At 32.6% G+C, this 14,256-nt stretch overlaps 1 protein-coding gene across 20 annotated transcripts in view; it reads left to right on the top strand.

Annotated features, from left to right (window-relative positions):
* The window catches only part of ADGRL3 (adhesion G protein-coupled receptor L3), an 867,440-nt gene that overhangs the window by 282,066 nt on the left and 571,118 nt on the right, over nucleotides 1-14,256 (top strand). For all 20 annotated transcript variants that reach the window (XM_079920009.1, XM_079920003.1, XM_079919994.1 and 17 more), the window contains one exon: nucleotides 12,888-13,110. In XM_079920009.1, the coding sequence (XP_079776135.1) occupies nucleotides 13,038-13,110 (73 nt within the window). In that variant the 5' untranslated portion in view covers nucleotides 12,888-13,037. The remainder of the gene's footprint in view (nucleotides 1-12,887; nucleotides 13,111-14,256) is intronic.

The following is a 14,256-nucleotide window of genomic DNA, read 5'->3' on the forward strand; positions in this document are numbered from 1 at the left end:
CCCTGCATCGGCAGGCGGACTCTCAACCACTGCGCCACCGGGGAAGCCCTCCCACTCTGTACATTTCATCCTTGTAACTCATTTATTTTATAACTAGAAAAACCAGTTATTAAAGTATACATTTTCATTAAAAGTAAAAAATAAGCCTTATCATAAAGAAAAAAAGAAAGAAGCCCTTTCAAAAGGCCATGATTTTAATTGACTAAATAATCTTATCGTTTCACAGAGAAAAATAATCTCCCTTTTATTTTAACAGTTTTAGGAAAAAAAGTAAAGGATATAAGCTTTGTGTTTAAACCATGTTATGTTTCATGCATAGCATTAAAAAATTATTGCTATGGTAAATCTTCATAAAAGCAAGACTGTGTTTCTTTGGAAATGCATGTTCCTGAGATATTTCATGGAATACTTTATTTTTCTGAAAGATAAATTAATGTCTCAAATGCAAGGAGAAATAATCTTTGGGGTGCTTTCAACTATATCTTATTCAGTAATACAGACATGGTAGAAAAAGCAAAACCAGAAAACATAGATATCTCTTGATTCTAAAAAAAAAAGATAAAAGAGATTCATAATTATTCTAATTCACAAAAAAATTAACTACAAACTTAACACAAATATAGTTACTGTTTTTTAAAAAAATATTTTTAACCTAAAGTTGTTTCCACAGTTTCCATGGTAGGCAGTTATCTGCTTTGGCTCTTTATCTGCCATCACTGTGAAATATATTAGAAGAATATTTAAATAAAATGTTAGTTAAAATTGATCCAGATATCACTGTATATAATAATCTGCCAGCTTTGTTGTTTCTGATGGATTTTCCATCACAGTTGATCTGTGTTCCCTTACTTTATTTCTAGCTAGAGCCAAGTAACAATGACACTATATATCTTTTTGTACAATTTGCCAATTTTGGTTATTTTAGAACCTAGGTGCTCCTGAATTGTCCTTGTGAATCACCATTCTACAGAGAAAGGACTGAACAAAGAAATGATTTAGGTACTGAAACATCAATGTGATTTTGAAACTACATAACTCAAAGATATTTTTACCAAAGATGGGGAGAAGGGCTTTTTGTAGGGAATCAAAACAGTGGTATCTTTAAATAAATAGGAGCCATTAAGCCATTTTAGATGTCTTAATTATTAAGAAAATCAAATTTCATGAGAAAACCTTCTTACAGGCATTTACCTTAAATAATAATCTTTATCAAAGTAATTTTGGGTAGCCACTTTTGTACTGCTCTTTTTCAAGTTTCTTTCCTTATGCTTTTTATTTGCATAGTCTCTAGAATGGATTGCTTTTGGCCTAAATTCATTTAAATATAACTTGGAGATAATTGTATAACATATCCTCTTACCTAATGGTAAATAAAAAAGTCACCCTATAGAATAGTATCTTGCTCAAATCAGTGAGATGGTTTCATTGATGTGTCCAGTTTTTGAACACTTTGGAAAGTACGAACAGCCAGAGGATGCAGTGTAAACACCTCTAGGTGAGATGTGTATGCCTGTTTGTGTGGTTAGGTTTTCATACGTTTTCATATTTCTTAATGGGGCTGTTCCTTTTCAAGACCAAAAAAACAACTTGGTTATTCTTCCCATTAACCAAGACTCTTTTGTTTTGTTTTGGTTTGGTTTTACCAGTTGTCTTAAGTCACTGTATTTGATTGGTTTAATTATCTTTTTACATCAGAATACGTGTACTATTATTTGTGTGGACATCTTTAGGAGTCATTTGGTGTAATTTTTTTAAATGGCAAGTGTTTGACATTATTATAATTTGAGGTGCCACTTAGTTTTAGTATTATAAAATAACCAGATACACGGACGGTACACTGAGAAATAGAAATTGACTATTTGAATGATAACTTTGGATTATGTATTCATATACATTCTCATGTTGTACTAGGTTTCTAAATTCACAAAAATTGTGAGTGGCAATATTTATTGGATAAAAATATGAATGGTATGATAAAATATTATGTTATTATTGTAGTTATATGTACATTTATATAAATTATATATTACATATATACAAATGAATAAATTCATATATTAATAACTATAAAAGTTCTGTTATAAAATTCTCTAATTATGGGAATCTGAACAGGACCTGACTTACATGTTCCTTTTCTAAATACATCCTTTATTATCCTGTATTTAAATACATTAGCCAAACCAGTTTAGTTATTCCTTTTCCGCTGAGGTACTACCTTTAAGTGGAAATTTCCACTTAAATTTCTTTTTTTGATATTTTATTTCCCAAGCTTTTGCTTACTTATCCCCAGACCTAATTGGTGCTTTTTTTTTTTTTTTTTTTTTTTGCCGTACACGGGCCTCTCACTGTTGTGGCCTCTCCCGTTGCGGAGCACAGGCTCCCGACGCGCAGGCTCAGCGGCCATGGCTCACGGGCCCAGCCGCTCCGCGGCATGTGGGATCCTCCTGGACCGGGGCACGAACCCATGCCCCTTTCATCGGCAGGCTGACTCTCAACCACTGCGCCACCAGGGAAGCCCCTAATTGGTGCTTTTTAGTTTTTCCTAATGCTGCTCCACATCAGCTTCTATAGTGATAGGACCAGAAACAAGATGAATGAAACATAAAGATGTTTTCATTCTGATTTCATTTTACTTCCTGTTTGCCATTTTGCCTACCAGTTAAAACCCCAGAAGTTGAGGAAATGTTTTTAATGTGAAAATAGGCTGCTTTACCTTAAGCAGCAATGCCACTATCTCCATCATATACTTGTTTTATAGCTCCTGAAGAATTGATATTATGATGATCATTATTTTTACTAAATTATGTACATTTTACTATAAAGATTAAATATATTTTAGATATATTTTTCTTCCCAATGAAGAAAAATACTTTGACATCTAACCAGCTATCTTAAAAGTTAAGTTTTGTAAAGTGACCCATTTCATAATTTGGTAGCTACCTATAAATGCTAATCATCAAAGCATTAATATAAAATGTATTGATACATTCATAGTTTTAATCTGTGTCTTGGTGTTGTGCTAAACCTCACTATGGTAACTGTTGATTTTAAAACCATAAATATGTATTTAAATAAACTCCCAGTCAGGCTAAAGTTACAGCAGAAATATTGCATCATATGCTACAACTCTCCCTTGACAGTAATGGTCCCTGACTACCTTTGGGTATTTTAGGCATGATACTCCATAATGGGCCATTAAGGAAGATGTTTAATTTGAGACCTATCCAGGTGCACCCTACTGAGATGAGATAATTTCAAAATGTGTATTTTCTCTCCTGCCTGGTTACTACTGATACACTAACTAGAAGGAATGAAATATAGCAAAGTTACCTTTATGAATCACAAAAGACAATGTATTTCTTTCATAATCTCAAGAACAAGGTATTTAAAATATATAGATATCGTATGTCAGGAGGTTCTAAAGGAATTATTTTTAGACCTTGTCTGCTATACATTTAAAAATATTTCCACTATTTTACAGTAATCTCTTTCTTATTAATACTTGTTTAATTCTTATTAATACTTGTTTAATTTAATTTTGAAAAAGAGACTTGTTGGAATAGAATGAATTTGACATTACTACCTCATTTCTTGTAGCTTTTCTATCCTAGGCTTTATTTTTAAGTCAGTTATTTAGTAACTGTCATTGGTTTCAGAGAAATAGTGTTAAGACTTTCCCCCCAATTCAGCCCCCTAAACCCATGCTGTAGCTTGATACGATAATTTGACTTTTAAAGTTTATTGTTCCCAGCTATGGAAATAACTTTTTCACCAGTCTCAACTGCAGTGCTATCTGTAATGATATTTTCTACAGTTTTGCTGGAGAAAAGGTGGTTATGTTGGTTTTAAATCAAAACCTGCAACTTCACTTGTAAATGAAACTTAGAGTAGATATAATATATTGTCATAGTTGTCAGTTATGAAGTACTCAGGTGATTTCAGTTATAAAATTGTCAAAAAGGAAGTGACATAAGGCAGTACTAGTTTATCCCAATCATACAGCCTCAGCAGATAAAAGAAAATCCAATAAATATTAGAAACATTTGAGGTCAGCTTTACTGATCATTTGTTAATTTGATTCTTGAATTTAAAATAAGTATGATAAAGTCACAAATAATTTTAATACTTTGAAGATATATTTTCTTCTTCTCAGTAATGTTCCAAGTAATCTCAGTTCCCTTTTTAGAAAAATTACTAACAGAATTAGTCATGCTGATTGGAATTAAATTGATAACGTTTTGAAGCTTTTTCAGAATTTCACTTGGGAGATAATTATTTTTTTCCTGATTGCTTTCAACTTTTTATATAATTTAAGAAGCACTTGCTTGGCTCTTAAGAACCTCAGAGATCATCATTTCTGGGCTACTCACCTAATAAAGTCTGTGGTCCTGTCCCTCACTCACCCAAAACAAGCATGAGTAAAATGGATCATTGGCATCTATTCAGATATGCAGAGATATAAGATATATGATGCCAGCTAGTAGATTTTCAGAAGTGAAGATAATGAAGGCCTTCTGTTTATGGCATGAATCTCTCAGTCTGAAGTTTGTTTGAATATTTCAGTGTACAACGATATCCTAGATCTTCATCTCACTTCATTCAACCCATAATCACTATCATAACTAGCTTAAAGGTCCTTACATTTATATAAAGTATTGTTTTATCACAGGCTGCTCTAAGAAAAATACCATAGGCTGGATATCTACATAAACAACAGAAATTTATTTTTCACAGTTCTGTAGACTGGGATTCCAAGATCAGGGTACCAGCATGGTTGAGTTTTAGAGAGAGCCTACTTCTTGGGTTATAGACAGCTGTCCTCTTGCTGTGAGCTCACATGGTAGAAGGAGCTAGAAAACTCTCTGGGGTTTCTTTTCTAAGGTACTAAATTCATTCATGAGGATTCAGCTCTCCTGACCTAATCACTTCTCAAAGGCCTCACCTACAAATTCCAGCACATTGGGATTTGTATTCAACATATGAATCCTTGGGGAGGGACAAGCACAATCCATGGGTCTAGACTGTTTAGGTGCCAATCTGGGCTCTTTATTTTCAGCCATGTGACCTCAGCGAGCTCTTTTAACTTCTTGTTCCCATAGTTTCCTCAATGGCCAGTTAGTAATAATAATAGCCCCTTCCTTTGGAGTTGTTATAGGATTAACAATAATGTTTTTATTTAAAATCAATTAAATTATTTAATATGTGGGAAGCTCTTACAACAGTGCCTGATAGTAAGGGCTCAATAAATGTTAGCTGTTGTTACGAAGAAGACTATGTTTGCCTCGTGCTCTAGATTTTGGAATAGATTCACATGCTTCTGTTAGAAATGGAATTATTTACTTTGAAGTAGAAACCTGTTAAATCTGCACGTTTTAACTATAGCTTGCTTGCCTTTCCTAATTTCTACTTCCCTTGGAAACAGAAATCAATCCTTGATTATTATCATAAATGATGTTTTTTGTTTGTTTGTTTGTTTTTGCCGTACGCGGGCCTCTCACTGTTGTGGCCTCTCCCTTTGCGGAGCACAGGCTCCGGACGCGCAGGCCCAGCGGCCATGGCTCACAGGCCCAGCTGCTCCGCGGCATGTGGGATCTTCCCGGACCGGGGCACGAACCCGTGTCCCCTGCATCGGCAGGCGGACTCTCAACCACCGCGCCACCAGGGAAACCCGTAAATGGTGTATTTTAAAGCAATTGTTAATTTTTTGAATATCCTTTTAAATAATGGCTATATTCATTCAAGCTTATTTTTCACAGCTAATATTGACGATAAAAATTTGAGATTTTCTGAGTATTTTCATTTGTGAAGAGCAAAGTATCTATTTTACAAATCATATACATGAAAGAGTGTGAGATTCAGTTTTTAGTTTTAAGTTATCTCATTTCAAACAGAATTATTTCCCAAACTAGTTGCTTTAATGCAATTATTTATAGTTAGCTTAATTTCAGACTCATTGATTTTTATTTCCTATTGAACATATCAATGGAGGAAAATATTGTCTTATCCAAAGTCCATTGGAAACAAACTCCAATCAGATGCTTTGTGGGATCTCAGGGAGAAGGTTAACTTAAGGACACTTGGCAAGAAAATGATCCTCAGTAAAACATCAGTCTATTTTATGGTTAAATGATATGTTGCCCTAAAGCTAAAACTAGCATTGTTCATTAAATCCAAATTTGTTCCTAAACATTAATAGACACTTGTTAGATCGTAACATTATTTGAAAGACAATTAGATGGAACTTTTACTCTAGAGAACTTCCTTATTAAAATTACCTTTCTAGATTACTTGTTTTCTAACGTAGCATCAGATTATGTTTGAAATATAATTATAAGGCAATATGTGTTTTACTTAAGCAATAAAAAATATTGTTTGTTAACGTTTCAGACAATGTGTAGAGATTTAGCATTTCATTGCTTGAAAAGTGTAGTAAGTAATCTTTAAAAAAAATTAATTGTATACAAATAGGTCTTTCTTTGCTCTGATCGCTTTGAAACTTGTGGAGAAGATAGTAGGAAAGGAATGAGGGAAGAATGAAGACTTGAGTGAAAGTTCTAGTGGAAACGTAGTTTTATTTCTGAACTATTCTCCCTACTTCTAATCTGATTTAATTTTTTCCTGTATCTTCTGTTTGCAGTGATTTTTATTTATTACTGTAATTTGTGCTTTTAAAAATTAAAAAAATAATATTATTTAAATGTTCATAATTCATAGTTGGAAACTAAGAAAATTGAATTCAGATTCCTTTGTATAGCCCTCAGAACCTTTCCTGTTTTACCCAAATGCATTGTCTATATGATTTTCTCTTGTTCCTTACTTGCTCAGTAGACCTGACATACCAGATAACTTGCAGTTCTGTAATATGCTGTTTCTTTTTCCTGCTCTTAACTTTTTTCATAACAACGCTTAACTTAGAATAATCTTTCTCCAACCACTGTTTAGTGAAATTTCATCTATTCATATCTTTGTATCCTGAATGATACAAGTATCATTCTCTTCTTGCAGGTCTTCCAGACCTTCCAAGCTATGTTATCTCCTTTATTTATTTATTTTTTTAATTTTTTTTGCTGTACGCGGGCCTCTCACTGTTGTGGCCTCTCCCTTTGCGGAGCACAGGCTCCGGACGCGCAGGCTCAGCGGCCATGGCTCACGAGCCCAGACGCTCTGCGGCATGTGGGATCTTCCCGGACCAGGGAACGAACCCGTGTCCCCTGCATTGGCAGGTGGACTCTCAACCACTGCGCCACCAGGGAAGCCCCTCCTTTATTTTTTTAACTCTCTTCTTTATCATATTTGGATTTAAATTTTATTATTTTTAGTTTTTTGCATTATCTCTTCTCCTCCTCTTTTCTGTCCCATTATTGTCCTCCTGCTACTCCTTTTCCTCCTCTTCCTTCTTTAATGCAAGAATCATGCCATATATATCTCACATATCTTCTATGACCACAGTTTACATTGTTTGTATTCAGTGATGATCTCTTGGAACACAGTGATGAAAAAACATACGTGGGCTGATCAAATTTAATATTCCTTGAAAATATTAAATAAGATGGTGGAGAATTTGTTTTCTATGAATCTCCAAAGGGATCTAGTACTATTTAAAAAAGTATTCACTGCTAGAACATTCAGCTCTTTATTGCTATCAGACTCGATAGTTAAATACTTTTTAATAGTTATTTAATATAAAGTTCTTTGACTCCATAAATATTGAAAGAATGGAAAGATCCTTGAACCTAATTGCAGTGCTTCAGTTTTCAGAGTCAAAATATTGAGAAAGTACATGCCAAACATGCAAAAGCCATCAAGCTCTAAAAGGACTTAAATGACAAAACATGTAAATACACGAAACGTAGATTAATAAAAATTTGTAAAGTTGATATGGAGTAAAATTTGTAGTTAGCAGAATTTGTAATAAGTGAACATTTAGTAGGTGGGGAGATGTAAAAATATTATAAAGAAGATATTATAGTGTCTTTTCTAGGCCATTATGAGGGGAAAGGTATAATTATAACATGCAATTTAATTTGGGAAAAGATTGAGAGTAAGTTATACATATGTGATTAAGAGTAGCTAAAATAGAAGTAACAATTCCAAGATGAGTGACATTCAGATTCTAATCCTAACATTTATTTAGAGGGTAGAAAGAAAGCTAATATAAAGTAAAAATAGCTTTCAAATATGATTTGAGAAAAAGGATACATGAAAAAATTAATAGTTTCAGAGTATAATTGTGCTAGATATGAACAAAATTTAGTCTAAATGTAAAAAATAAGGAATTTTCCATGCAGTTTATGAGGAAAGACTTTATTTACATAAAGCATTTGTAGACAATTTTTACATGTGATTTAAAAAAATATTTAGTGGAACATGAGTCAGATCACACAGTTACATAATTATAATCTTAAATATTAATGATATAAATTAGGACCCTTTTAATCAACCTCACTTTTTAATTTTGAATATTGTGAAGTGTAGTGAAGTTAGGTAGCTTGTTGGAAGACATATAAACTTCACTTACCTAATCAAAGTCTGCATTAGAAATATATACCTTCCAAGTTTTAGATAGGGTAACAGGCAAAACTGCCATATTGTGATAATCTATGGTAAAAGTTAGAAACACTGTCTTTCAATAATAATTTTTAAAGCATTTTATGTGTTGATTTGTTACTGGAAATTAGTAGCCTAAGTAACAAAGTATATTTCAAACAAGAGAAGCATACTGAAAATCCTTTTTTTAAAAAATAAAATCTCACATTGTTTTAGTAGCCACCATTCAGCCATAGAATTCTTGAGTGTGCATCTCACTCAAGGAGAGTCTGTTTTTAGTTTCCTAAACATGTAAGTGAAAGGTGTGGGAGTTGGGCTTGTGGTCTCTTCCTCAGTTTTGAAAGAATTAAGGAAACAAAGGAATCGGCGAATGACAGACATGCACTGATAGACATGCACGATGACACGACATTTCTGCATCAGACAATAATTTATGCTATCGCCAATCTTCTCAACCAACCTACAAGGTGAATATTGTTTTCTCTTTTGTAGTTGAAGAAACTGAGAGTCAGAGAGGTTTGTAAACTTGCCTAGCACCAGAATATTCAGTTTGCATGCTTTTAAGTCCCTTGCTGTTACATACAAAAGAAAATCTGGCCGTTTGTGTGTGTGTGTATGTTTCTAGATTATCTCACATAACACATATCACATTTTGCACAGCTTTAATTATTGGTGAGTATACCTTCTAGCATTCCTATTTTACTGCAAGTTGTTTTAAAACGGTGATCATAGACTTGTAGACACACTCTCGTCATTTGACCCATAGTGTTAACACAGAGCTTTGTACAAAGAAAAGGCTAAAGAAATTTCACTGGAGATGGAAATACATGTTGAAATTGACTTTTCTAATGCTTTTTATCATTAGTAAATCTTTTTTATGAGTAATTATTTTGTCTATATATGACATAATGAGCCCCTAATGTCTTTTCTTGGTTTTTCTTCTCTATGTGTTTTTGAAGAGCTATGTTTCAGAAATGACTTGAGTGAAAATCCCTTTTATATGAAAACTGGTTTGGTTAAGTTAATGACAACACATAAATTGGAAAAAAAAAATCATCCCAGAAAGTTTTCTTTTTTTTTTTTTTTTAAAGTTAGTATTTAAAGAGTGGTAGTTTATCTTTCTGTAGATTATAAGCATACTTGTCTGGAACATTATCTATTAAAATTTATATAGTTTACTATTGCAATTTTATTATATATATGCCCAAATTAGCACATTATTGTGGGGCTGTGGGTCCATGGGTGGTGAGGCTAGGGTGTGAAAACGTATTACCCTCCTCAAGTAATATCTTCTATTCATCTAAATTCCTTTCCCCACCTCTGTTTACAGAGTAATCATGAAAACAAATTCTTATGCTCAAATCAAATGCAAAATAATCTTAGTAGACGTGGCTTTATGCCCTACTGTGATATCTTAAAATAAACCCTTATTATAAATAATAGATAACATTTTCTTATCCTTTCTATAAAGTAACTCTCATTGCTTCATCAAGGTGAAAATATACTATGTCATATGAAATAAACTATTCTGGTTTTCACTAAAGCTAGACTTAATAATTGCAATACTCATACTTCACTATGGAAATAATTTTCCGGCTCCTCCAAAAGGTACAATGTTATAATTAGGCTGGTTTCCTTCTTTAACATGTCCTTTTTCTCCTTTCTCTTTGTCCTTCCACTTCTACCTCATATATCCATGCTGTTCCCTTTTTCTCTACTTGTCGCAATTGGATAACACATTTAAGCAAGGCCTAAGTCTTCCTTGGAAACTTGCTACATTGTCCTCCTTCCTTTGCACAATTACTACCCCTGGTTATGCTCATACATCTTCTTGTTTATTCTACCATAGGGAGAGGAAAGAGCACTGATGTTGGAGTCAGACATTTGGTATGAAATTCTTGCTGAGTAACATTGTCTGATTTTACTTCTCAGTCAACATGAGACAATATTATCTGCCTGATAGATTTGTATGGAGAATTAAATCATATAATTGTATAATAATCTAGAACATTGCTTGGAATATGATAGGAGCTATAAAATGTTACTGCTTCTCTTTATGTTGAGACTTCATTTACTACGTCTTTTCCATTACAGTGGGAGTTGTGAGAAAAATTGTTCTACTTTATTTGTGATCTCAATAATATCCACCATGGTAGATATTTAGTGTATATTTTTGAAATAATGTATAAATAACTCGCCTAGATGGCTGCCCTCAATCTTTTTTTCAGTTGCAAAACAGTACTGTATATATTTATCTTACGTATATGTGTGTAGGTGTTTGTGTGTACATGTCTGTGTGTATATACATATCTTGATGCCATAGTTATAGAGGGGAAAAAAAGACAACTGAGTGTGAGGGGGTAATTGCTTACTTGTTGATGCATCAGTCAATTTAAGTATCCTCCTTTAAGTATCCGTTAATTATTACATGCATGTAAAAGAATGCAATTTTAAATTAGCACCTGCTTTCAAGTTTATTTTCAGAAAAAGTTAAATACTTATGGCACTTATGGTAATTAAGGAAAAGTTCTAAATGTTTTCTTGTAAGTCAGAGTGTGAATAAGGAAAACAAAAATGTTAAACATGATTCCTTTTTACATAATTTATTTTATCTCAGCCACATTTTTTTGTTGTCAATGCTTTCTCTGTTTGTAAAAGTAAAATGTTATGAGAGTGTTTATTATGAGCTTCATTTTTCTATAATGTCTGTGAGTTTAGAAAGAAAATTATTATATCTGTTATTTCCAGATTTAGCGTTCTCCGAGCCTGTCTGTACAATAGTGACTCAATAAATATTTTTGGCTTGATTTATCAAATGGTCTTGCTTCTTACACAACCACATTAAAAAGTATGAGTAGGATAAAACTGAAAAGTAATGAGATGTATAATAACTGTTAAGATATATAGCACTTATTACATACTAGACACTGTTCTGGGCAATACATATTTTTATGTATTGTATATAACTAAAATGACAGTTTTTAGCTTATTTAATGTTCATATAACCATATGAATTAATATTACTCCCCCACCATTAGCAGATAGGAAGCCAAGGAACCGAGGGCTTAAATGACTTGCCCAAGGTCTTAGTTCTAGTAGAGCTAGTAACTGAAATTGGGTTGTCTTGCTTCAGAATCTGTGCTCTTAATTACCATGCTATGAATAGTGGTGCCAGAGATTCAGATAAATCTGTGTAATTTTGCCTTATAGCAAAGGCAAGTACTTCAAAAATACTTTGGAATGTGTTTTGGAAGAATGAGGCTTAATACAATCCTCAGTAATCTATCTCTATTTTGAATATTCCTTTCCAGAAATATTTTAAACTTATACTCAAAATGTGAAATGATTTTAAATATATACCATTCACTTGAATAGAAAATAGAAAGAGAAAGAGAGAGCGAGTAGGAAAGAAGGAAAGAAAAGGAAGATCCAGTTTGCATTTGATCAGTTTTAAAAATGCTCACTGTGATAAACATCTTCAAAATTTGAGTCATGTTCCTTTAGTATTTTCACTTCCTAAGATAAGTCTGTGCAAACTTTAAAGAGGGAGCAGCTATATCAGTTTGGTTCAGTAAAATAACTTTACAATGCTAACAATTTTTAATGTCTTCCATATGCACTTAACACTTTTAAGCCAGATTCCTTATTTTAAGTTGTAAGATCCTGGAGGATAGGTTGCATGTTTTACTCAGTATTCTATTCTATGTTCCTAGCACAGTGCTTTGTATTTCAGCGGACACTCAATAAACTTCTGTTGAATGAATTGATTATGGTTGAGCATAATTAATTAACACAAATCTATAATTTTCACAAATTTAATTATAAAAATATTTAGAAAAGTAATATAGTTAATATGTGGAACGATTTCTGAATGATTATTAGGGCCTGGAATGAAAGTACGGCTCATGCATTTAACTTTGTTTAAACACACAGTAATGGTAATGAATGATTTCTTTTTTTTATACTTCTCTATTATTAGTAAAAATTATATTTGTGGAAAATGTTTACACAGAGTTAAGTACCAAGTCTATTTAAACACATTAACAAATTATACAAACTAATCATTAATTATTATACAAATGAGTATAGTAATATTTATACTGCTTTGTCCAGTGAGACTGAATTATTTGTTTCAGTCAGTTTGGGGGCTGGGAAGTAAACACTGTGCTAATACATGCATAAATAATGTACCTTAGGTTACTTACTTATTTTTATACATGATGCATGTATTCATTAAAATGAAGAAGGGAGACAGTATACAGGTGTTCTATTCAGGAAGGAAATTTTCAAGGAAATGAGAAAACCTATATTTGATAACCCTTTTTTTTTCTTATTTGCAGGATTCAGATTTGGGATATTGGTGTTTCTGTTTTGAAGAATATTTCCTTTTGAGCTTTTTTTTTTTTTAATCATCGGTCTTGGACTACAGAAGAATCAGAAAGACACTTATTTTGTTTCAAGTTTGGAACACTCACGCTTGAGGCGCTCTCATGCCTGAGAACATGACCATGTGGCCATCACAGCTACTAGTCTTCATGATGCTCTTCGCACCGATAATTCATGGTAAGACCTTTGAGTATATTTTTGTGTGATGCTTAATGTTGTCTTAGTTGTTTACACTAGACCCTTTCTTCTAAATTTTTGCTCTATGATTTTGCAGCTTTTGCCTACCATATATTAATAGCAGTAAGTAATGTACCTTAAGCTGCAATAAATAGGATTTCGAGCTTGATTTCTTAAAATACCATTTAAAATGTATATCTAACCAAAGCTTAAAAAAAATAATGCATGTTTTATTCTTTGTTTTACCACACTTAAGGAATATCATCTGAATTATTAACTATGTCATTTATTGTGAATTATTTTTATTTACATATTTTTGTAGGTAAAATAACTTTTAATACAGTAAGTATGCACATTTGAAGGAAAACACTTCAAAAATCTACCTTCCTGAACCAAGTAATCATTTGTTTCTGAGTGTTTACTACTCTCCTCAACCTTTAACAAACAGAATAAAAATTAAACCTCTCATTAAAGCAAAATTCTCACATCCCTTTCAATGCAAAAAAAGGGAAAAAACCAACAACATCAAAATGATATCAACATATGCAGAAAGGTATTTTTCTTGAAACATGCTAACATACTCATAAAAGACTGTGTTCTTTGTTCATTTAGACAGCTTGGTATTTATAACATGAGTATGATAGTTAAGAAATGATCTCCCTTTGCAAATTTTATAAAACATAATTATTCAATAAATAAGCAAGACAAATTCTGTACCACTTAGTACAATATTCACAGGATCGCTCTAAAAATTGGCAAATTAAAGTCTATATATATGTTCCTTTTTCACAATTTAAAGTTTTCTACTAATTATCATTGGTTTTGCACTAAGATGAAAATGGCATAATATAGTCACTATCTCATACATTAATGGTAATCAGAACAAAGAAAAAGGGACACAGCTGTATTTGCCACTGCTTAGAAGGTCTCAGAATATTATAGTTTAGCAAGCAGCTGAAAAGCATTTTTAGCCTCTTCAGCTCACTTTTGGTTTTTAATTGACTACAGGGATCTATTGTAGTTCGTCAGTGATGTGAATCCGAATTTGGCTCATATATAAGTTTCAACATGAATTCTGCATTCTGCTGTCAGTATAAAAACTGGATATTATCACTTCTCTCTTGACATTTTCCCTAAAGTTCCCCT

This window comes from Stenella coeruleoalba (assembly GCF_951394435.1).
Source record: "Stenella coeruleoalba genome assembly, chromosome: 4".
NCBI lineage: Eukaryota > Metazoa > Chordata > Mammalia > Artiodactyla > Delphinidae > Stenella > Stenella coeruleoalba.